This window comes from Oncorhynchus masou, chromosome 17, assembly GCF_036934945.1.
Source record: "Oncorhynchus masou masou isolate Uvic2021 chromosome 17, UVic_Omas_1.1, whole genome shotgun sequence".
Taxonomy (NCBI): domain Eukaryota; kingdom Metazoa; phylum Chordata; class Actinopteri; order Salmoniformes; family Salmonidae; genus Oncorhynchus; species Oncorhynchus masou.
This window is the reverse complement of record NC_088228.1, coordinates 38,713,873-38,739,036: the sequence shown is the minus strand read 5'-3', so window position 1 is coordinate 38,739,036 and position 25,164 is coordinate 38,713,873. Positions and strand designations below refer to the sequence as shown.

Sequence of the window (25,164 nt, the reverse complement as noted above, 5' to 3'; positions counted from 1 at the left end):
CCTTTAAAGATCTATAGCTATGATGGCCCCAAGCGATGTCCCTGGATCCTGGTCACTAGAGTAGGCTATTTGTCTTAGTCATAAAGTATTCTTAGCAAAAGTGCCATATATTTTAATGAAGTTTGTTTAATAAGTCCAGAGCTGTTTAGGACTACATTACATTTCAACTGACCCCAGCTTTTCCTTAGTCCTCAGCATATATATATGGGGTCTCTTTTCCCGAGTCCTGGGCCTCCTAGTGGTGATAGTATTACAGTATCTACTGCCAGTAAAATAATTACTATGTAGGTATAGGACCCGACTCCACAATGCTACCTTTATAATGCGTTTCGTGACACAGCCTGAACTTGACTTGATATTTGTTGTTTGTTGCATGTTGAGTAAATCCTTGACTGAGTCTTGAAAATGAGAAATTAGCTTTATAAAAATCAATTTTCACACTAACCCCTCTTGCTCTACTGTATGAGGTCCTCCCGCACTGCAAGTGGTGCTGTGTCTGGGTTTTCATTCCGTCCGGCCCGTTTGTTTTTCTCTCCATTTTAGCATTACAGACTTGACGCATTAGAACATGACTGGGATTGTGACAGTCTGAACCGGTGGGTTTTCGTTCGGTCACTTCGCCATGGGTCAGGTCTAATAACAAATCCAGCCAGGTAACGCTAATGATAGGTGAACGATTGTGCATGGTGCATATAGAAGGCTCTTATCGGTGGCCATAGAATTGGCCGAGGAAATAGAGGATGATTCCCAAACGTAATATAATTATTATACGATTTTGTTTTAGTATAATGAATAAATAAATGATCGTATAGCAAGGTTACTGCAGCCAATAGTTGCCAGCACTGCACATCCATCGAGAAAAGGCCAAAAGGGGTGACTGTAGACCAATGCATGAATTGCCCAATTAGATGCATTCCGCACACGATAACGACAATTGTTCATAGATTTTAAATTGCATAACGGATTTGATGCATTGCTATTGCTGAATGAAAATGTGTGTACATTTAACCAGTCTGCTTTTTGTCAGTGCATGGTTGTGGCTATAGGGTTTGGAATATTTTCTCGGTTGAGCATTAGGGGTGTGTTGCACAAAAACTACATACATGTTTAAAAATGAAATAGTTTAGCACCAGGAATTGGAACAGAATCAATATCAGCAATCTATTATGTCTCAAATTGTTCCTTTTTACCAAAATGTTATGAGCAAATTAAAGTAGGCTCTACTTTATTTACACAAATTAGGCTACATGTAAAACAGGTGGACAAAATAGCCTATTTCAAACTAGGCCACTTTATTTGGAAGGTTTGTGTAATTTTCTTTCAATTTCATTCAACAATTCAAATACTGGATAAATGTAGTTTGATATAGCCTGTTTTTCAGATTCTTCCAGTATTTTATGGGTAGGCCATATAAACCTGATGAGTATGCTATACTAATCAACATGACACCCAAGCGCAGAGGCTTTATCAAAATACATTTCTGATCTATTTATTTTAGGCTATAAGCTATTGAATTTCGATCATTTCAAACATGGAAAAAATTGGAAAATGTCATGGTCATATGGGGAGAAATTCAACAGAAATGCACGTCCATTATGACAAAGAAATTAACAAAACTGAATGATTTCGTTGAAAACGCAGCAAATCAAATGAAAAAAAAACATAACGAACAACTGCTTGATTAGAACTTTATGAATAGGCCGACATAAGTTCGACCTGATTTTAATACAATTCCTTGTTTAGGCGTACAAGCCCCGGTTTCTGATTAGCTATTTCCTACTGACCATTACCTTCCAATAAATGTAATAGGTCAGTTGAAATGTAAAGTAGTCCTATACACATGCAATTAATACAGCTCGGGACTTATTAAACTTCATTAAAATATATGACACTTTTGCTAAGAATGCTTTATGTCTAAGACTAATAGCCTACTCTAGTGACCAGGATACAGGGACATCGCTTGGGGGCCATCATATCTATAGATCTTTAAAGGATTTTCTTTTTTTGTGACGCCGTTTGCACAAATGTCCTGTTTGTGATTTTAAGGCCTATAAATGTAAATATAATAATTTTATTCGATTTAAGGTTGTAAGAAATAAGCAGAATGTGCACACAGAGCATGGAAACTTCACTTCTATCAACCTTCAGATTTATAGCCGCGCGAGAAGCGCTGTCTTGGTCCGGTCAAGCATCCGTTCGAGCCAGTGCTATTGGCCCCGTATTCAAACGCACCCAGCACTAACTTGTCATTGACATTGTAATAGATAGGCAGATGCATCTATAATAAGATTTATTTTATGATGGGACAATTTATCAGCAAAATTATGTCCCAACAAATATTATCTTAGGGATGTAGGTGGGATTTATTTTTTACTGAATAATGTAGGGCACCAGATATCAATGTTATTTTCCAAAAAATACATCCAGCATCCCATATGTCAAATCAAATATATACAAATATGTTTAGGCTACAGAGAGAGGTGTTTTCTGTGTGTCCTTTCTAGTTGGCCCAGTGATACAGACCGTAGCTTAGTTTTACCAGCAGCATGATGGACAGGCAGAGCCCTAAAAAGACAGAGGGAGGAGGAGAGAGTGAGACCAATGGGACTGCTGCTACTGTCACTGTCACCTCTAACACCAAAGCAGTTACAACGGTTGCCAACAACAACATTGCTGCTTCAGTGGTCATCGCCATGACGACAACCGACAGCACCACGCCCCCAAGCAGTCAGGCCCCACCCACTTCTCTAGGCACCACCCCTACAGAGAGCCAGGCGGTTCAGGTGAGAGAGGGGACAGGGAGGGCGCCAGAGGGGACAGTGTCAATGTGTGTGTGTTGAACTCCAAATAATGAAGCCACTAGTCTGGGTTTCAGTTTTAGCTAACATTTCATTACTTTCCACTCCTGTCATTTGTCAAAGAGACTGGTCTTTCGGCAATCTCGAAGTTCAATATGTAGCCGGATTTACGACAGTTGCTGATTGGTAGTTGAAAACAACACAAATATTTTCATTACAACATTATGTGCTTGCCAATTTGGTGCAATAAGAACAACAAACAACAACACCGTTATGACCTGCTGCGATCATTCTCTTGTGAGAAGGCAGTGTCAATGAAGATCATGTTGTTCAAAGTGTCGAGAGGACTCCATAATGAGAGAGAGAAATAATGATATGGGAAATATTAGCCTACAAGATTTAATCGAGCCAAGTTTGCTTCAATTGCATCCCATTAATGAGAGAAAAGAAATGCAAACCTGCCAGTGGTCTAAAATAACCCCCAAGTGTTGGTGTTAATAACCAGAGTTATTGTTTTACACTTTAGAGAGTAGAACAGCCCAACAAAGCCACACCATTATTATCATATTTCCCAGAATGCTCTACAGCAAGTAGATTTTTTAATGATTGTTTTTAATATCTGTGTTTTTGCATGTACATTGATTGATCAATCATATGCTGCACTAAGACAAATAACATATAGTTTTGTAAACTAATCATATCAGTTAGTGAGAGTAACAGTTAGCACCTGACCCTGAAATGTTTTTTTCCAGGTTAAATGGTTTAGGTAGTCTTCTTATCAACTTTCCTAACCCTGACAGTCATTCAAATCAAATCAAATGAAATGTTATTTGTCACATACACATGGTTAGCAGATGTTAATGCGAGTGTAGCGAAATGCTTGTGCTTCTAGTTCCGACAATGCAGTAATAACCAACAAGTAATCTAACTAACAATTCTAAAACTACTGTCTTATACACACAAGTGTAAGGGGATAAACAATATGTACATAAAGATATGAATGAGTGATGGTACAGAGCAGCATAGGCAAGATACAGCAGATGGTATTGAGTACAGTATATACATATGAGATGAGTATGTAAACAAAGTGGCATAGTTAAAGTGGCTAGTGATACATGTATTACATAAAGATGCAGTAGATGATATAGAGTACAGTATATACGTATACATATGAGATTAATAATGTAGGGTATGTAAAAATTATATTAGGTAGCATTGTTTAAAGTGGCTAGTGATATATTTTACATCATTTCCCATCAATTCCCATTATTAAAGTGGCTGGAGTTGAGTCAGTGTGTTGGCAGCAGCCACTCAATGTTAGTGGTTGCTGTTTAACAGTCTGATGGCCTTGAGATAGAAGCTGTTTTTCAGTCTCTCGGTCCCAGCTTTGATGCACCTGTACTGACCTCGCCTTCTGGATGGTAGCGGGGTGAACAGGCAGTGGCTCGGGTGGTTGTTGTCCTTGATGATCTTTATGGCCTTCCTGTAACATTGGGTGGTGTAGGTGTCCTGGAGGGCAGGTAGTTTGCCCCCAGTGATGCGTTGTGCAGACCTCACTACCCTCTGGAGAGCCTTACGGTTGTGGGAGGAGCAGTTGCCGTACCAGGCGGTGATACAGCCCGCCAGGATGCTCTCGATTGTGCATCTGTAGAAGTTTGTGAGTGCTTTTGGTGACAAGCCGAATTTCTTCAGCCTCCTGAGGTTGAAGAGGCGCTGCTGCGCCTTCTTCACGACGCTGTCTGTGTGGGTGGACCAATTGAGTTTGTCTGTGATGTATATGCCGAGGAACTTAAAACTTACTACCCTCTCCACTACTGTTCCATCGATGTGGATAGGGGGGGTGTTCCCTCTGCGGTTTCCTGAAGTCCACAATCATCTCCTTAGTTTTGTTGACGTTGAGTGTGAGGTTATTTTCCTGACACCACACTCCGAGGGCCCTCACCTCTTCCCTCGTCGTTGTTGGTAATCAAGCCTACCACTGTTGTGTTGTCCGCAAACTTGATGATTGATTTGGAGGTGTGCGTGGCCACGCAGTCGTGGGTGAACAGGGAGTACAGGAAGTACAGGAGAGGGCTCAGAACGCACCCTTGTGGGGCCCCAGTGTTGAGGATCAGCGGGGTGGAGATGTTGTTGCCTACCCTCACCACCTGGGGGCGGCCCATCAGGAAGTCCAGTACCCAGTTGCACAGGGCGGGGTCGAGACCCAGGGTCTCGAGCTTGATGACGAGCTTGGAGGGTACTATGGTGTTAAATGCCGAGCTGTAGTCGAACAGCATTCTCACATAGGTATTCCTCTTGTCCAGATGGGTTAGGGCAGTGTGCAGTGTGGTTGAGATTGCATCGTCTGTGGACCTATTTGGGCGGTAAGCAAATTGGATGGGTCTAGGGTGTCAGGTAGGGTGGAGGTGATATGGTCCTTGACTAGTCTCTCAAAGCACTTCATGATGACGGAAGTGAGTGCTATGGGGCGGTAGTCGTTTAGCTCAGTTGCCTTAGCTTTCTTGGGAACAGGAACAATGGTGGCCCTCTTGAAGCATGTGGGAACAGCAGACTGAGATAGGGATTGATTGAATATGTCCGTAAACACACCAGCCAGCTGGTCTGCACATGCTCTGAGGGCGCGGCTGGGGATGCCGTCTGGGCCTGCAGCCTTGCGAGGGTTAACACGTTTAAATGTTTTACTCACCTCGGCTGCAGTGAAGGAGAGTCCGCATGTTTTCGTTGCAGGCCGTGTCAGTGGCACTGTATTGTCCTCAAAGCGGGCCAAAAAGTTATTTAGTCTGCCGTTGAGCCGTTGAATTGAGATTTTACTTTGTCTCTATACTGACGCTTAGCTTGTTTGATTGCCTTGCGGAGGGAATAGCTGCACTGTTTGTATTCGGTCATGTTTCCAGTCACCTTGCCCTGATTAAAAGCAGTGGTTCGCGCTTTCAGTTTCACGCGAATGCTGCCATCAATCCTGGTTTAGGAATGTTTTAATTGTTGCTATGGGAACGACATCTTCAACGCACGTTCTAATGAACTCGCACACCGAATCAGCGTATTCGTCAATGTTGTTGTCTGACGCAATACGAAACATATCCCAGTCCACGTGATGGAAGCAGTCTTGGAGTGTGGAATCAGATTGGTCGGACCAGCGTTGGACAGACCTCAGCGTGGGAGCTTCTTGTTTTAGTTTCTGTCTGTAGGCAGGGATCAACAAAATGGAGTCGTGGTCAGCTTTTCCGAAAGGAGGGCGGGGCAGGGCCTTATATATGTGTCGCGGAAGTTAGAATAACAATGATCCAAGGTTGCCAGCCCTGGTTGCGCAATCGATATGCTGATACAATTTTGGGAGTCTTATTTTCAGATTAGCCTTGTTAAAATCCCCAGCTACAATGAATGCAGCCTCAGGATGTATGGATTCCAGTTTGCAAAGAGTCAAATAAAGTTCGTTCAGAGCCATCTATGTGTCTGCTTGGGGGGGGAATATATACGGCTGTGATTATAATCGAAGAGAATTCTCTTGGTAGATAATGCGGTCAACATTTGATTGTGAGGAATTCTAAATCAGGTGAACAGAAGGATTTGAGTTCCTGTATGTTTCTGTGATCACACCACGTCTCGTTAGCCATAAGGCATACGCCCCCGCCCCTCTTCTTACCAGAAAGATGTTTGTTTCTGTCTGCGCGATGCGTGGAGAAACCAGCTAGCTGCACCGACTCCGATAGCATCTCTCCAGTGAGCCATGTTTCCGTGAAGCAAAGAACGTTACAGTCTCTGATGTCCCTCTGGAATGCTACCCTTGCTCGGATTTCATCAACCTTGTTGTCAAGAGACTGGACATTGGCGAGAAGAATGCTAGGGAGTGGTGCACGATATGCCCGTCTCCGGAGTCTGACCAGAAGACCGCCTTGTTTCACTCTTTTCTGAAGTCATTTTTTTGGGTCGCCAGCTGGGATCCATTCCGTTGTCCTGGGTGAAAGGCAGAACACATGATCCGCTTCGCGAAAGTCATATTCTTGGTCGTGCTGATGGTGAGTTGACGCTGCTCTTATATTCAGTAATTCTTTTCGACTGTATGTAATGAAACCTAAGCTGACCTGGGATACTAAAGTAAGAAATAACACGTAAAAAAAAACAAAAAACTGCATAGTTTCCTAGGAACGGGAAGCGAGGCGGCCATCTCTGTCGGTGCCGGAAGCAGAAATGCAGGAATACTGAATGCAGGAGGCGGGTCAAACCTTTGGATATCCTAATGATGTCTCATATTGAACTGCATATTAAATGTTGAGATTGCTGAAAGGCCAGTCAATTTGGCAAATGGCAGAACTGGCAAGGGGTAGAATGTTAGATAAAAAAACATCACTTTGCAATCCAACACAATTTGACTTTCAGGCCTGATGTGGCCTGTAAACCCAGAGTTTCCTAACATCACTGGGTTATGGTAAAACTAGGCCATCAAAGTAAGACCTTATGATATACCGTACGTAAGGTATTGTCATAGTTGAATTTGAATGATAGCATTCACCTTAGTACTCACTTGGTGAAAGCCACAAGCCTTTAAAGGAAATAATTCAATAACCATGTCTCTCTCACAAAGTAAAAGTAAACTCTAAAATTCCCTTGGAAAGAAAAGACAAATTAGTCTTTACAGCATACAATTTTTAAACACCCCAATATGATTTACTGTATCACTACAGGTGTTAATTTCTTACACTGAGAAAGTTTAACAGCGTCAGTACTAAGCAAAGTATGTCCAGTTTACTCTAAATTAAGTGTTGTGTTTTACACTGTATTTCACAGATCCCTCCAATACGGTTGCTCGTTCCATGGCACACATGGTTCCAATTCTTCACTGATTGTATTTGTAGAAATGTGCCCTTTGTTTTACCATTGGGGTGTCAATTGTTGTTCCAATGTCCGTTGGTCGTGTGAGTACCTGTACCTTGTTGTTTTGGCTTTCATGCCAGTTGTATTGTGCATAGATGATGACGGGTCTCGCTGCCAAATGTATACAGTCGGTGTCCCTATAGGTCTTACATATATAAATTGAGGAAATGTAATTGATCATAATCATTATTTTAGAGATCCACGTTAGACGTCCCTCCAAATGAAAAGGCCCCCCATCCTGCTGATGTGAGCTGCTGGGCTCCAACGCTGAACAGCGCGGTTGGGCACTGACATCATGGATAAGAAAGTGAACTCGCCATTTCCAAAAAGGAGCTCAGTGGGAAATTGGGAATTCCCTGCTTTGTCAAATCAAATTGTATTTGCCACATGCCCCGAATACAACAGTGAAATGCTTACTTACAAGCCCTTAACCAACAATGCAGCTTAAAAGAAAATACAGACAAAAATAAGAAAAAGTAACAAATAAAGAGCAGCAGTAAAATAACAATAGCAAGGCTATATAGATGGGGTACCGGTACAGAGTCAATGTGCGGGGGCACCAGTTAGTCGAGGTAATTGAGATATGTACATGAAGGTAGAGTTATTAAAGTGACTATGCATAGATAATAAATAGAGTGTAAAAGGGTAGCCATTTGATTAGACAGTCAGGTGTCTTATGGCTTGGGGGTAGAAGCTGTTTAGAAGCCTCTTGGACCTAGACTTGGCGCTCCGGACATTTTTAGGACCTTCTGACACCGCCTGGTATAGAGGTCCTAGATGGCAGGAAGCTTGGCCCCAGTGATGTACTGGGCCGTTGTGATCTGTTGCCTATGTCAACAGCACTAGGGTTTCATTAAATAGGCCTAGGCACTATACTTTTTAATTGCACATTTAATAAAACTGACACCTAGGCACTATACTTTTAAATTGCACATTTAAATAAACTAACGCATTTGTTGGCGATGTTCAAATTGTATTTGTCACAAATGCTGAATACAATGACTTTACCGTGAAATGCTTGCTTACGAGCCCTTCCCAACAATGCAGAGTAAAAAAAACTATGTAATAAATAGTAATGAAAGAGGAATAAAAACAAGAGGGAGTTGAAAGTCCGTGTTGCCCAGCAACAGCCCCAAAACATCACTGCTCTAGAGGAGATCTGCATGGAGGAATGGGACAAAATACCAGCAACAGTGTGTGAAAACCTTGTGAAGACTTACAGAAAACATTTGACCTCTGTCATTGCCAACAAAGGGTATATAACAAAGTATTGAGAAACTTGTTATTGACCAAATACTTGTTTTCCACCATGATTTGCAAATTAATTAAAAATCCTACAACGTGATTTTCTGGATTTTTTTCCTTCTCATTTTGTCTGTCATAGTTGGTGTACCTATGATGAAAATTACAGGCCTCTCCTTAAGTGGGAGAAATTGCACAATTGGTGGCTGACAATACTTTTTTTACCCCATTGTAGCTATGAAGCCATGTGTGTATGTAAAGCAAAGGCTTGTTTTCTAAGCATAATCCAGCTAGCACATACTAATGTTCTGAGAACCATGTGTTTCTTAGAGCATGGTGAGAGTGGTTGTCCTATGGTTATTTTGCATACAAAGTTCCCACAAAGGTCTGGGAATGGTGCAGGATACCCAGCTAGCACATAACGTTCTGAGAACCATATGTTTCTTAGGTGGGAATTTCAGTACTTCAGCATAACTTTTCCTTCAGGATTCCTCATGATTGTTACGAATCCCTTTTGGCCCGACTGTCTAGGGGGGGGTAATGAGAGCCGTAACATAACTCAGGCAAATTATGGTGACTAAGTAAAAGTGTGAACGAAATAACCAGGACAACTGAAATCTACCGTCAAACTCAAGGTTTATTTGAAAACACACGGTAATGGGGGGGCAGGAAAAGGGGCTGAGCTGGACCCAAGGAAAGAAACAATAGGTATTCAAAAACACCCCTAAGCTAGACTAGCCTACCTTAACAACAGCTAACTAACCAAAAATACAGTGGGTGGTCCACCCGTTCTAACTAGTGTATTTAACAAAGTCTACCTACGGGTAGTGTATGCCCATGGGCGACTTGTCTTGGTTTCCCCTTTTCCCACCAGCAAACAAACAAACACCATAACCAAAAACAATACTCACAGCTGAGGACAAAGTGCTATGGAGGTGCTCAAACAAAAGAGAGGTTAATACACAAAGAGAGCGTGAAACACAGAGACCTACAGACATGGCATTTACAGAGAGATTAAGCTCTAGAGCAAACAACTGACAGGGATTTTAAACCAAGGGAAAGGAACTGTTATAGGGTAGGAAACAGGAGGAGGTGTCTTCTGATTGATGATTGGATTGGTGACTGATTGGGGATTGATGATTTTCACCTGTGAGGGGAGGAGAGAAAAAAAACACAGGACACACACACACACACAGGATACTAGTATCGTAACAATTCTATTTAAAGTCATGTTCTCAGAACGTTCAGAGAATGTAAGAAACAACATTCTTCTGTGGGAATTTCAGTACTTCAGCATAATGCTTTCTACAGGTTTCTTCATGGTTCTATTTAAAGCCATGTTCTCAAAACATTAAGAAAACGTTCCATTACAATGACAAGAAAACATTAATGTTCAAAGAACGTTGTAATGTTTTAAAAGCATAAACACTGTCAAACTCTTATCATCTCTCTTGTTATTTTAAACGTGTTCAGATGTGTTGGCCACACCTGATCTTAATGAGTGTTTGTTTTCCTTTGAAATGAGACCTGTTTGAATAGACTAAATTAACAGCTATGTAGCAGAAAAAAATGACATGCTAGCTTGAGGTCTTCACAGGTCCAAAAAGTTGGACCAGTGCCAAACTGGACACTGGGGCTTTCCCAATCCGGACTCAAATTTAAATTACATGTTTTGAATGGACCCAAGCACAACTGATCCCATTCCGTATAGACCTGGTTGAATCCAGAAGCAGCAGTCATTTTTTAAACTACTTTATTAGCCGGAGCTGATAAAGCGTGAGAGGGGGGGAGAGAGAGGTGCCGCTCAAGCAGGCTGGGGTGGGGCCATACTGTGAGCGAGTGACACATGGAGCAGGGAGGATTAGATATCTCCTAATTTAACCTATTGCCGCTATGATGATTTATGATTGGCCAACAACAAGCTACAAGCGCCACTCTCGTGAAAAGCACGAGCAGCAGCATAAATTAGAACATTTCTCTCTCTATTGCAGCTGTCGCGTACGGATCTGTACTGTTCCTACCGGATAGGTCAGTTAAAATTACACATACCCGTGACAGTCATATCAGATCCGACCCAGACGCATGACATTATTTCGAATACTGGATCTGAACCTGCTCAGGTCTCGGGGTCCAGGTGAATCCGTAAAGACCTCTAATGCTAGCTCCATCCTGGTGGCTCTGGACTAATTCCATAGATCGAGAACAGAAGGTAATACGTTAGAATCTTATTGACCCCGTGTCACGATAAATAAATGTGTTTACATGATTAATGCCGAAGTAAGTTAATTTCCATGTGTCCTATCTGTGCTTCAAAACTGTTAACCCAAACTAAGCTAGCAGTGTTAGTAGAAGTCTTATTGAAACATATTCTCAGAACGTTATTTAATTACCTTCAAATAACATATCATTTCTATTCTCAGAACATGAATAAAACCTCCCAGGAGAACATTCTCAGAACCTCCCTGCAACCTAAAAATGTATGTTCCCAGAACAGGGTTCTCAGAAACGTTTAAAAATGTTACGTTTTACCAGTCAGAAAACGTATTGCTTCGTTCCCAGAACGAGCATTTCTGGTATCGAACCCTGATCATGCACGCGCCGAGCTAAAGCTGAGGCATTAGTTCTGGGAGCTAACATGAGTCATCAGCTCTGGTGAGTGTAGTAGTTCCCGAACCGTTCCCAGCTACACAATATGACTATTATTTCTCTGCTGTCTCTCTCTCTCTAGGTGGTCCAGCAGGCCATCCACAGCAGGCCCCAGACCATGGCAGCTCAGTACCTGCAGCAAATGTACGCGGCCCAGCAGCAACACATCATCCTGCAGACAGCTGCGCTGCAGCAGCAACAGCCTTACAGTAGCAGACAGTCCCCCTCCTTACCCTCTGCTGCCAACAGCACGGTGCCCCAGTCCACTGGTACCTCTGTAAGTTTATCACTCTGGTATCAAGACTGCCAAGACTACCCATGCCTAGTAAGACAACTGCAATTCTGTCTGTCTCCAGATCACCCTCCCAGCCTCTCCAGTAACAGGCCAGCTGATTGGTCATTCTCAGAGTTCCAGCTCCACCACAGGCACGATTACCCAGCAGGCCATGCTCCTGGGGAATTGCTCTGCTTCCTGTAACCAAGCCCAGATGTACCTTCGCACCCAGATGGTACCTACCTTCTATCTCTTGTTGTAACAGCTTTGTAGCGTATGATAAACTATCTACTTGCCCAAAGATCATGGGAAGTAAAAATAAGTAAGCATGCCAAGTTCTCTGTCTCCTTTTCCATTGATGTTTTCCGCTAACTTTTCTACTCATCTTTTCTCTTTCTTCTTTGTCTTTTCCCTTGCTTCTCTGTCTTCTCCCTCTTCTGTCACTCTCTTTTCTCTCTTCTCTCTGTAAGTTGATTCTGACCCCTGCGGCCACGGTGGCAGCAGTCCAGTCTGACCTGCCTTCTGTCTGCTGTAGCTCCTCTCAACTCTCCACTTCACAGGTCAGCAACCTCCACCAGGAGCAAAGGTCAAAGGTTAAGCATTGCCAGGTTTTACATACCTGACAAGCTAACTATGTTGTCATCAGAGGACCGCAAACACCTGCTGACGTTATTTATATCCCTGGAGGACAAATCATTTTTATACAAAAAATGTAAGCCTATGCACAGGTCACTTTGGATAAAGGTATGTGGAGGTATACTAAGTAAGTGTATCTGACTTGACTTGGTATGTCATTGCTCGACATGATCAAGTTGCAATTACCTAAATATATATCAGGTACAGACAGTAGTGCCCCAGTATGGAACCCTGTGGGACACAACATGATATCCACATTATATTTTTTTGATATCAAGCACTTTCTAAGAGACATTGGATGTTAGATTTACATCTATAATAATGCTGCCTGTCCTCTCCTCTCTCAGGTCCACAGCCTTGCTGTGCAGGCCCATCTCCCAGGGGCTTTGGCCACTGCCCAGAGTGTCCTGTTGAAGCCATTCTCCACCCAGCCCCAGACGCTGGTCTCCTCTCTGCCTAAGATGTCCATCTGTCCCCTGAGGTCCAGTCAGCAGTCTGACCCCACCACAGAAGCCTCTGGAGCTAAGCCTCGGCTGGCTGACATCACCAGGCTAACATCAGCAAACCAGCTTATGGCGCCTGGTAAGTCAGTCACCATGGCATGGTCTCATCTTTTGTGCTCTGTTGGTTCATATCAGTGTTCTTAAATAATACTGATCCTGAGGTAGGCTTTTGTTCCAGCCCAGAGGAGGTTTACAACACACATCACTGCCTCAGTCACTTCAGTCTGTTATCATGGTTTTATTTCAACTCCAGTGTTGTACATTCTGTTCCAACCTAGTGCAGGTTTAGACCACCTTCAGGTGTAATAATGTGGTTCTATTTCAGCGTCGTACACTCCTGTCCAGTCCCATGCTGTGGTCAGGCACCAGCTGCACTGTCCTCCGAGCCATAAGGGGGCACCCCACCAGCTCATCATCCAGCAGACCACAGCAGGAGCCCACCGGCAGCTGCACCCTATCGCACTGCGCCTCGCACCCCAAGACACTTCCCCCTCTCTCTTCCCTCTTACCCTCCAGCCCCTGGCCACTCCCACCCACACCACCACCACTGTCCAATCCCAGCCTGGCGATGGCCTTCCAGTCCTCTCCTCTTCCTGTGAGCTGCCCGCCCCACCCCCTCCCCAGCAGACAGTGGTAGTATCCTCATCAGCCCCTCCACCTCTTCTGTGTCCCAGCCTGCTCCAGCCCCAGCTCCACCACCAGCCCAAGCCCCCTACCCTGCGTCTTGGCCCCATCTCCCAGGCCTCTCTCCCCAGGCTGCTCCAGTCTCCACCGGCCTCCCTCCAGAGGTTGTCCCTGCGCTCAGTCCAGGCCCTGGCAGTGCAGTCCACTGGGGTTCAGGTGTCGGAGGAGCTGCCTGTGGCAGAGGCGCCGGTCCAGATGCCTTTTCAGAACCATCACCCCCCCCAGACATTCCAGAATCTATCCCAGACGTTCCATAATCTCTCCCCACCCCAGACTGTAGCTGTGGACCTGAAGATGCTTCCAGCCACCCTACGTCCCCAGACCCCAGAGATGAGAGAGGAGAGGACGACCCCTCCACCCACACTCTCTCCATCGGCTTGTTCAGACAGACTCTGTAAAGACATACAGCTCGCCTTTACAGAGAACTGCACAGGTACATGGCACAATAGCATTTACTTTTTTTTCATTACTTAACTTCACCGTTTGCACTATTTTTATACTAAATCGATAAAGCACGCTAACATACAGTAACTGCCTCTCTTTCTTTGCTCGGCTCCATCCTCCAGGCAGGTTGGATTTCCCCTGCGTCCCTCCGCCCAGCCGCTCCGTTACCCACTCGTGTCAAGACCCCTCCTCTTACACCAGCTGCTCCCCTCCTCCACTCCTGCCCTCGGCCGCGGTAAGAAGCCCCGGCCAATCCCCCTCAGCCACCCTACCAGGGAGCCCTGAGAGAGCTAAACCTCTCATCCTCACTCACATCATAGAGGGGTTCGTCGTCAGAGAGGCCCTGCAGCCGTTCCTCCCGATATGTCCACTGGTGGGTGTGTTAACCAAGCTCCACAGTGTACACAGGTACTGGTCTCGTTAATTGTCACCGACGGCACTGAGGCCAGTGTCAGCTCTAGCCTTTTGGGGGACCTAAGCAAGGTTTGTTTGGGGGGGGGGGCCCAACAAGTAGGTGAAAACTTGACAGTGGAGAGAAAAATGTACGTTTTAAAGTTCGACTGAGTACCGTTTTTTTGAGTCGGGGCCCCCTAGTGGCCGCTTATGTCACTTATGCCTGGAGTCGGCCCTGCGACTGAGCCCAGCTAGCACATAATGTTCTGAGAACCATTTGTTTCTTAGAGCTTGGTGAGAGCGTGGTTGTCCTTTGTTGTTTTTTTTGCATGTTCTCAAATTGTTCTGAGAACGGTAAGAACATTTTCCATAAAAACCACAAGAACTTGAGTAACGTTCTAAGAATGTTATTTAAAGCTTTAGGTCTAGGCATCCCACTAGCGGAGAGCGTGCAATTCAAAGAAATAAATAATCATAAAAATTATGTATGTACCTAAATGTTTAATATCCAAGTGTCTTATAACGGTTGAAAGCTTACATTTTTGTAAATCGAACTGCACTTTCGGATTTACAGGAGCCATTACAGCAAAAGCATGCCATGCGATTGTTTGAGGACGGCGTTCCACGTAAAAAATATTTTTCCATTGGCACAGGTTTCATAAAGTCACAAATAGCAATTAAATATTCACTTAGTTTTTGAAAATCTTCCTTTGCTTTGTCATCCAAAGGGTCCCAGCTATAACATGTTGTATCGTTTTGTTAGGGCGGCAGCGTAGCCTAGTGGTTAGAGCGTTGGACTAGTAATCGGAAGGTTGCAAGTTCAAACCCCTGAGCTGACAAGATATGAATCTGTCATTCTGCCCCCAACCACCTGAACAGGCAGTCAACCCACTGTTCCTAGGCCATCATTGAAAATAAGAATTTGTTCTTAACTGACTTGCCTAGTTAAATAAAGTTATATAAAAAAAAAGATAAAATCCTTCTTTACAACCCAAAAAGCCAGTTTAGTTGGCGCCATCGATTTTGAGTAATCCACTCGTTCAACATGCAAAGAAAGGAATCCAAAAATCTACCTCTAACTTTTTCAACAAGTCAAAATATGTTTCTATTTACTACTCAGATACCCTAAAATGTAATCAAACTATATTATTTCTTATGGAAATAAGTATATTCAATAGGAAATAGGATTATTCAATAGGAATAGGATTTTAGCAGGTCTTCTGTCTTCATCACGCGTTCATACATGAATTTCCAAGACTATGTCCCTGTACTAAAACTCATATTTCTTATTTGTTTTGGAAGTTACACTCCTGAAACCTTGAACATAGACTGCTGACACCCTGTGGAAGCCATAGAAATTGCATCCAAATTGTTAGAATTCAGTATACCCCTATACTTTCATACCTTAAGGGAACATTTTGATATTTGCCATATGGTTAGTAAGAAAGACCACATTGCAAATGTACGGTCCTTTACTAGACGTCCGAAAACGTTTGTAAAATTGGCGGACGGCGTCGGGCCGTGCGGCAGGGGCGAATCTTCCAGGAAGTCATCAAACGAACTCTCTCGGACAATCGGTTTCCGTTTTATAAAATAATCAAATTTTGGTCATTTGTCCGCTGCCCCGGTAAATCCCACAAGAGGGTGAATGGAATCATATTGCCAATGTACAAAACATCACAAATCACGACGTGGCCTTATCTCCTAAATGGAAAATATTTCGAAGCCGAAACTTGGTGAGCATAGGTTTGGCATAATGGGCAGTTGGCCCTGAACAAGATGGCGTCTAGGCCTCAACGGCTTTTGAGTTATGGCCATTTTTCTGGGATTAAAGGTCCAAAATAAAAATAGAGCAATAATGTTTCCGCTTCACGTCAAAGTAAAGGAACCTACGGTGTCAGTAAAAAAAGAACCAGCCATTTATCTATCGTCATTTAAGAGAAATCGTACAATGTCAAATTGGTGATGTTCAAATAAATATATATATATATTATATTATATTATATTTTAAACAGTTGCAGCGTGTTCATACAAATCTTTTTAAAGTGTGCTTCGGAGCTCTGCGAGATTTCTGTGATTTTTCTGAAATAACACACACTCACTAAACCCTCCATAAATAAGTCAGTTCTTAACATAAAGACTCAAAATTCTATAATTGCCTACCCCAAGGAGGATATGTGTTCACTTTCAGCTTCCTGTGTAAACCGGAAGTGCCTTAAAATGGTGTCATAGGTGCTGTTTCAAAACTTCATATGTGTAATTAAGCAACCCCCATGAACTGTAAGTCAGTCATTTCTCCCAGCAGATGTCAAAGAAAAGCTGTCTCGCACACACACACACACACACACACAGCAAGGATGGAGTGACAAAGTGCGGTGCTTAAAGACACACAGAGCCTGCAGTGGCATTTCCATATTCTCTAGGCCGTGCAGAGTTCAACGAGATGCCCCGCTTGACCGTAGCTCGCTCTGAGTACAGCGACCGTGAAAAAAGTAGGCCCAAAATGAAGCCTGGCCCTAAATGTCATTTGCTTTTGGGTGACAGTGAGAGAACCGTTAGGGTGAGAAGCACAATTCGACCTCCGGTATGTTCCTGAGGTCCTCCCGATCTGTGCAAGCCTAACCTTGACCGTGTGGCATTAACCCTTAACAGTTAATCAGGGTTTTTCGATCTCACAGATTACAATGACATCTCTCCCCATAGGAATACATTGCCTGCTCCTCTAAAGTCAACCTGAAGCCTATGTGGGTTATGAATGCCTTATGAACCTATCTTCAATGACAGTCCATCAGGACACTGAGGTCTACCTGTGTTGGTTCTAAGCTTCCTGAAGCAACCGGAAGTGGTTAAAATCACCCTAAACGTGTTTTTCCATACCCAACCAGCAGTTTGTGTGAGAGTGCATTCAACCCTGTGTAAATCGGTCAGTTCTTAACGTAAAGACTTAAAACTCAGGATTCTGTAAAAGCATACCACAATGAGGATATGTGTTTACTTATAGCTTCCTGTGCCAACCGGAAGTGCCATAATTGGTGTCACAGGGGCTGTTTCGAATGGTTAAAAAAGTCTGATCTTTCCAAAACTTGATATGTGCGATTAGGCAACCCTCATGAATGTAAATCAGTGATGACTACCATAAAAATTCAAAGAAAAACTAAATCACACACACACAGCTTGGAAGGATGGACACATTGGGGTGCGTAGAGACATACACTGCCTGCATTAGTTAACCTTGTTCGAACTATTAAAGAACCATCAGACCTAGAGTTCTGAAACTTTAAAAACCTGTTCTAGACCTCAGGTCGATAGTGCGTGGTGAGTTACATGGCTCTAGAAGGTTCTCGGACCGAGAAACAGCCTCGTACATTTGCAATAACTTAAATTCGTTTTTGCATCACGAAAATGCCGACATTTAGAAATGTCCCCGAGTCGCAAGACTAGGTGCATTGCGACCACCTCGGCCCATATAGACGGACCCCAACGTTTCTGTCCGATAGCTCATTCAAGGACCCTGTAGCAAGGCATAGAAAACAGTGGATTTTCGGGCACCAAATGACCTATCGAGCCGGAACTTGGGATTCGAGGTCGCCTCACATAGGCCTACACATAATGTCAGAACTGGACCCGCAGCTAGAACGTAACTACGTGTTTTACGTTTTTATTTTGGTTTGAACAGAAGGCGTTGTGAATTTTGGGCCAGCTCTGAAGTATGTGATAGTTGGCTTCTAAATGAGTTGGAAAAAGTGGGTTTGGTGTCAGTTTGTATCAGTTTGGTGTCAGAATGATATCTAATTGACTGATGGATGGTGACTTGCTGGTGACTTTTGTCCATTTGCAATATGTTTAAACAGTGAGGTACCATCACCAAAGTGACATTCTGAAATCGATCCTAACGAGTGATGGAGAGGAACCAGAATCACTGCCCAGCCATCCAGAGTTCATTGGGCCAGTCAATTTTGCATTCCTGCAGGATTTTTGAGCATGTCAAATTTGTGATGGTACATGGCAAACGGACATAACATCCTGATTTGGCATTTTCCAATTTTTCATATTGCATTTGGACATTTCTTATGGAATTTGGCCCCAAAAGTGACTTTTGACTTCCTATGAAATCATATGGGCGGCAGGGTAGCCTAGTGGTTAGAGCGTTGGACTAGTAACCGGAAGGTTACAAGTTCAAACCCCCGAGCTGACTAAAGTATGTTGATACAGTTCTTATACATGTGTAATTGACACAATTCAAAAGAATTTTGAATGGTCCAGAAAGCACTTTTTTAAGTGTGTGTGAAGTTTTTTTCAAACTTTTTGCTATTTTTCACTTATGACTTCCTATGAAATCATATTGCAAATGGACAAAACATATGCCTTATGCACAAGTTAAAAAAATAAATAATAATGATGATAATAAAATTGGACAAAAGTATATTCATACAGTTCTTACACATGAAAGAATTTTGAAAAACAGTCCAGAAAGCACTTTTTTAAGGGGGTGATAAGTTTTTTGAAAAAATGTTCAGTTTTTCAAAATTTTGCTTTTGGATGTTGACTTGTGTTACATTTATATGTAACATAACAACAACATGAAAAACCATGGTGGAGCGCACTCGCCACCTGTTGGATTTTTGCAGTGTTACACTTGGCATTTGCCATATGGCATTTGCAATCAACTTTGAACGAAACGACGCCGAATTGAGTGGTATTGGACACCGTGTATATGGTTTGTCCAGTGCCAATGGCTTCCCATTAATTTTTGTACATTTCAGGGGGGTGTTCCCTTACCATTGTAAGAGCATGGGCTCTCTCAAAAAGAAACATCTGGTTGGTTTTTCTTTGGATTCTCTCCTACCAAATCTATTGTGTTATATTCTCCTACATTATTGTAACATTTCTACAAACTTGAAAGTGTTTTCTTTCCAATGGTACCAATTATATGCATGTCCTGGCTTCAGGGCCTGAGCAACAGTCAGTTTACTTTGGGCACATCATTCAGGTGGAAATTGAGAAAAAGGGGCCTAGCCCTAAGACGTTTTAAAAACATACATTCCATTCTTAGCATCAGCAAAACTCTCTATCCTTTATCTTATTATTTGTGTTCAGGTGTGTTGGCCGTGCCAACTAACACCTGATCTTAATGAGTCTTTGTTTTCTTTGAAATGTGGACTGTTTCAATAGACTATAATTAACAGCTTTGTAAGTGTAAACAAAACATGGCAGGCTAGCTAGCGAGGTATTCCAAAAAGATGGACCAGTTCCGAAATAGACCTGGGGCTTTCCCATCCGGACCCGATATGCATTCATTTATACAAAAAATATAGAGACCCGTTCCGAATGGACCCGAGGACAACTAATCCCGTTCCATACAGACCTGGTTGGATCAAGACCCGGTCCGATCCGAGTGAGGGAAGCAGCAGAAAAGTCATTATTTCAGCTACTTTATTAAACTGAGCTGGTAAAGCGCGAGAGGAAGGAAAGAGTTGCAGCTCTAGCAGGCTAAATCCATGGATAGAGAACAAAATGTTATTTTTTTAAATTGTTTATTTAACTAGGCAAGTTAGTAAAGAACAAATTCTTATTTACAATGACGGCCTACCCCGGACGATGCTGGGCTAATTGTGCGCCGCCCTATGGGACTCCCAATCAAAGTCGGTTGTGATAAAGCCTGGAATCAAACCAGGGTCTGTAGTGCCTTAGACTGCGCAACTCGGGAGCCCTTAAAATAGAAATGTGATAAATGCCTAAGGAAATTAATTTCCATGTGTCCTACCTGTGCTTGGAGTTCAAAAAGGTTTAACCAAAATAAGCTAGAGGTGTTATAAAAAGTATTGTAAAAAGTTAAGATTATTCAAAACCTCCAAATAACTATCTTCCGTTCTCAGAACGTTAATAAAACCTCCCAGGTAACGTTCAGGGAACCATAGTAAATCCCTTGGGGCGGCAGGGTAGCCTAGTGTTTAGAGCGTTGGACTAGTAACCGGAAGGCTGACAAGGTACAAATCTGTTGTTCTGCCCCTGAACAGGCAGTTAACCCCCCTAGGCCGTCATTGAAAATAAGAATTTGTTCTTAACTGACTTGCCTAGTTAAATTAAAATTCTCAGAACCTCTGCAACCAACAAGTTTACATTTCCAGTGTCAGAACGTTTAAAAAATGTTCAGTTTTACAGGTCAAGAAACGGCTTCATTCCCGGAACCAATGAGAAACTAAAAACGTACGTTCCCACATCTTCCGAGAAACCAAATGTGCTAGCTGGGAGAGTAGCTTAGTCCCCGTCATTACCATTATGTTCAGCCCTCTAAAGTGGTATGTGTTGTGTACTGCATGTGATACAGTGGTGTGTTCCTGCTTCAGATGGGCCGTTCCTCTTTGGGGGCGGACCAGCAGGCCACGCTTCCTGAAGCCCGGGAGGTGGGAACCAATGGGGATCCAACACCTGAGATGAGAACCAATAAGGATTCAGCTATAGAATTGAGAACCAATGGTGATCGAGTACCAGAGGAGAGCCTGATGGATGCTGAGCAGCCAGACAATGACTCAGACATGGATGATACCCCCACCCAGGACGGTCAGTTCCGGTGTGTATGTGTGTCCGTCCATCTGTCTGTGTGTCTGTCTAACAGCTTGTCATCTCCTGCGGTACTATAGAACCTGCTGCTGAGAGCTTGGTAGATGTGCTGCAGTGTGAGTTCTGTGGGAAGAGGGGCTACGTTCACACCTTCCTCCGATCCAAACGATTCTGCTCCATGACCTGTGTCAAGAGGTGAGTCCTGTAGGGTTGCAACATTTCTGGGGTTTCCAGATATCCTAGTTGGAAGATTCCTGTAGTTCCTGGTTATTCACTCCTGATTCCAGGAACCTGTATTTCTTGAAAAATCTGAATTTTGGAACATTATTCCCGAGCCAGATTAAGCTCCTCAAGCTGACTTGTTGTCAAAAGCCATGTGTAAATGTTCTCTTCCAGGATCCAGGGGAATCTAGACACCACAACTGGGATGTTTTGAACATTATGATGTTCTGTGGAATATCTCCCCTGAATGGCTAAACTCCAGAAACTTTTTATCTACACATCTCATCTCTCTCTCTCTCTCTCTCTCTCTCTGTGTGTGTCTCTCTCTCTGTCTCTGTGTCTCTGTCTCTCTCTCTGTCCCCTCCCCACTCCTGTCAGGTTCAATGTGAGCTGTACAAAGCGTCTGAGCGTGTTGAAGGTGGACAAGGCCAGTCGTTGGGGCCACAGGCCGATGGGCCGTAGAGGACGTCCCTCGGGGAGGGTCAACGGGGGCACCAGAGAACACTTCCTCCTCAGACAGGTCAGATGTCATAGCCTGGTCCCAGATTTAACATATCTAGCTAACTATCCTATGGTCAATGCCAATCACGACAAGACAGTTTGCAAAACAACACAAACCAGGCAACAGTAAACGTGTCGTCCTCCACGAATGATGAAGCGTCCCGCCTTAACCTTTCTGTTAATAACTATAGCTCCCGTCTTAGGACAATCAATTTTGTCACTGCCGGATCTCTATGGCAAGACGCATCATTCACCCAAGTTGTCAAATTCGGGCCAGTGCTGTTTGAGATATTGCGCGTGACTAACGCACAAGTGAATGGACATACAGAGACAGTCTACAGTCCCCTCCCCAATTTCATCATGGGGGACAACAAATCTGAAACCAGGCTAGGTCAATCAGACAGAATTGATATTAACAACTTTGCAATTCTCTGGTCTACTTACAGTATGAAACCCCAAACTGTTATCACTCAGAATATTCCATAGGTAACTGTCTGATTGTAGTCATGTTGGTTTTTCCACTGCAGGTGCAGGGGCCGTACGGCTCTGAAGAGACCCAGAGAACATTGAGGGGGGAAGAGGAGGCTGAGGATGAGCCCCCTGTCCCCATGATCACCAGGCTGCGCAGGCAGGAAGAGAGGGAGAGGGTGCAGGAGAGAGAGAGGGAGCAGGGAAGACAGAGGAAAGACTCATTCATATCCTCTGGTGAACAGACCACAGGAGGACAAGAATGTAGTGACAATCCAACACAGTGGAGCGTGGGTCAAGTCTGCTCCTACATCAACTCTCTACCAGGTATCATGAATATGTCCTACCATGGGACTTAAAGCTGCTGTAACCAATACTGTAATGGATGTAAACTCAGCAAAAAAAAAAATTGTCCTCACTGTCAACTGTGTTTTATTTTTAGCAAACTTAGCATGTGTAAATATTTGTATGAACATAAGATTCAATAACTTAGACATAAACTGAACAAGTTCCACAGACATGTGACTAACAGAAATGGAATAATGTGTCCCTGAACAAAGGGGGGGGGGGTCAAAATCAAAAGTAACAGTCAGTATCTGGTGAGGCCACCAGCTGCATTAAGTACTGCAGTGCATCTTGTCCTCATGGACTGTACCAGATTTGTCAGTTCTTGCTGTGAGATGTTCCCCCACTCTTCCACCAAGGCACCTGCAAGTTCCCGGACATTTCTGGGGAGGGGTGGCCCTCGCCCTCACCCTCCGATCCAACAGGTCCCAGAGGTGCTCAATGGGATTGAGATCCGGCCCCTTCGCTGGCCATGGCAGAACACTGACATTCCTGTCTTGCATGAAATCACGCACAGAAAGAGCAATATGGCTGGTGGCATTGTCTTGCTGGAGGGTCATGTCAGGATGAGCCTGCAGGAAGGGTACCACATGAGGGAGGAGGATGTCTTCCCTGTAACGCAAAGCGTTGAGATTGCCTGCAATGACAACAAGCTCAGTCCGATGATGCTGTGACACACCGCCCCAGACCCTCCACCTCCAAATCGATCTCGCTCCAGAGTACAAGACTCTGTAACGCTCATTTCTTCGACTTTAAACGCAAATCTGACCATCACCCCGGTGAGACAAAATTGCAACTCCTCAGTGAAGAGCACTTTTTGCCAGTCCTGTTTGATCCAGCGACGGTGAAATTGTGCCCATGGGCGACGTTGTTGCCTGTGATATCTGGTGAGGACCTGCCTTACAACAGGCCTACAAGCCCTCAGTCCAGCCTCTCTCAGCCTATTGCGGACAGTCTGAGCGTTCCTGGTGTATCTCGGGCAGTTTTTGTTGCCATCCTGTACCTGTCCCGCAGGTGTGATGTACCGATCCTGTGCAGGTGTTGTTACACGTGGTCTGCCACTTCGAGAACGATCAGCTGTCCGTCCTGTCTCCCTGTAGCGCTGTCTTAGGCGTCTCACAGTATGGACATTGTAATGTATTGCCCTGGCCACATCTGCAGTCCTCATGCCTCCTTGCAGCGTGCCTAAGGCACATTTACGCATATGAACGGGGACCCTGGGCATCTTTCTCTTGGTGTTTTTCAGAGTCAGTAGAAAGGCCTCTTGAGTGTCCTAAATTCTCATAACTGTGACCTTAATTGCCTACCATCTGTAAGCTGTTCGTGTCTTAACGACCGTTCCACAGGTGCATGTTAATTAATTGTTTATGGTTCATTGAACAAGCATGGGAAACAGTGTTTAAACCCTTTACAATGAAGACCTGTGAAGTTATTTGGATTTTTACGAATTATCTTTGAAAGACAGGGTCCTGAAAAAGGGGCGTTTCTTTTTTTGCTGAATTTATATACAGTATATCTTATACAATATCACCTTGGCCAGTAGTTTTTCCTGCTCAGGCCACATCTCCTGGCCCTAAACTCCTCTCTTTCCACCTTCCTGTTCCTCTCCCCTCACTCTCTTCATTGTCCCACCTCTCTCTCCACCCTTTTCCTCCTTTAGGTGGGCGGGACATATCAGAGGAGTTCCGTTCCCACGAGATTGACGGCCAGGCCCTCCTATTGCTGACAGAGGACCACCTGATGACAGCGATGAACATCAAACTAGGACCCGCCCTCAAACTCTGTGCCCACATCAACTCTCTGAAGGAACCATAAGCACAGGACAGGGCCCATCTGGTCAAAAATAGGGTACTATATAGGAGATAGTGCCATTTGGGATGCGAACGGGAGGAGCACACTTATCAGACTTGGAGGATATGAGATTCTAAGAAATGACACACAAACAAATATACTTGCTCTCTACCTTTTTAACTCTTTGAGAAGCAGCAAGTTAACTATTCATCTGTGTGTCAGTCATCATTCACAACACATTAACAACCATCTATCATCGTAGTGATTGTAGCAATAAGGCTCAAGGTGGCCTTTTTTTCTGTGTTACATTGTAAGTACTGTACATGCTGTTTAAACTTAAGTTTAAAGAATTGTATTTAAATGTTTTCAAAATGTTACTCTGAAGACCATTTTCCAAGCCTGAGAGGAGTTGGCATTTAACAATGACTCAAGTGTGTGCCCCAATGGCACCCTATTCCTTTTATAGTGTGCTACTTTTGACCAGGACCCATAGGGCTCTGGTCAAAAGTAGTGGACTATATAGGGTGCCATTTGGGATGTATCCAGATTGACTGAAGTTGCATATGAGGAAATCCACTTCCAACCCGTGCAGCATAGCAACTGCAGAGCAACCAGGAAGTGCCTTGTGAATTCCAAGGTTGATGAGACATTAGATCAAGTAACATGTTTATTACTGCCATGTTTATTATTACCAAAATATATATATATATAACACATGTAAAGTGTTGGTCCCATGTTTCATGAGCTGAAATAAAAGATCACTGAAATGTTCCATTCACACAAA

The 25,164-nt window shown here is 43.7% G+C and overlaps 1 protein-coding gene across 2 annotated transcripts; it reads left to right on the top strand.

Annotated features, from left to right (window-relative positions):
• Positions 1 to 550: 550 nt before the first annotated feature.
• On the top strand, positions 551 to 25,164 carry phc3 (polyhomeotic homolog 3 (Drosophila)). 2 transcript variants are annotated; one of them, XM_064993304.1, is made up of 13 exons: positions 551 to 653; positions 2,505 to 2,783; positions 11,641 to 11,835; positions 11,915 to 12,067; positions 12,303 to 12,392; positions 12,816 to 13,050; positions 13,297 to 14,088; positions 14,222 to 14,334; positions 20,840 to 21,053; positions 21,134 to 21,248; positions 21,654 to 21,795; positions 22,304 to 22,571; positions 24,250 to 25,164. In XM_064993304.1, exons 2-13 carry the CDS (start codon positions 2,547 to 2,549, stop codon positions 24,402 to 24,404), a joined length of 2,709 nt encoding a protein of 902 aa, XP_064849376.1. In that variant the 5' UTR covers positions 551 to 653; positions 2,505 to 2,546; the 3' UTR covers positions 24,405 to 25,164. The 2 variants fall into 2 exon arrangements, with proteins under 2 accessions (XP_064849376.1, XP_064849375.1); XM_064993303.1 differs by having other exon boundaries at positions 14,222 to 14,472.

Excerpts from the sequence above, each read along its gene's own strand:
- phc3 (XM_064993303.1), top strand. The coding sequence starts at position 2,547 with ATGATGGACAGGCAGAGCCCTAAAAAGACAGAGGGAGGAGGAGAGAGT. Across the intron at positions 12,068-12,302 it reads TGTACCTTCGCACCCAGATG|TTGATTCTGACCCCTGCGGC; the intron begins GTACCTACCTTC and ends TCTCTCTGTAAG. Across the intron at positions 12,393-12,815 it reads CTCAACTCTCCACTTCACAG|GTCCACAGCCTTGCTGTGCA; the intron begins GTCAGCAACCTC and ends CTCCTCTCTCAG.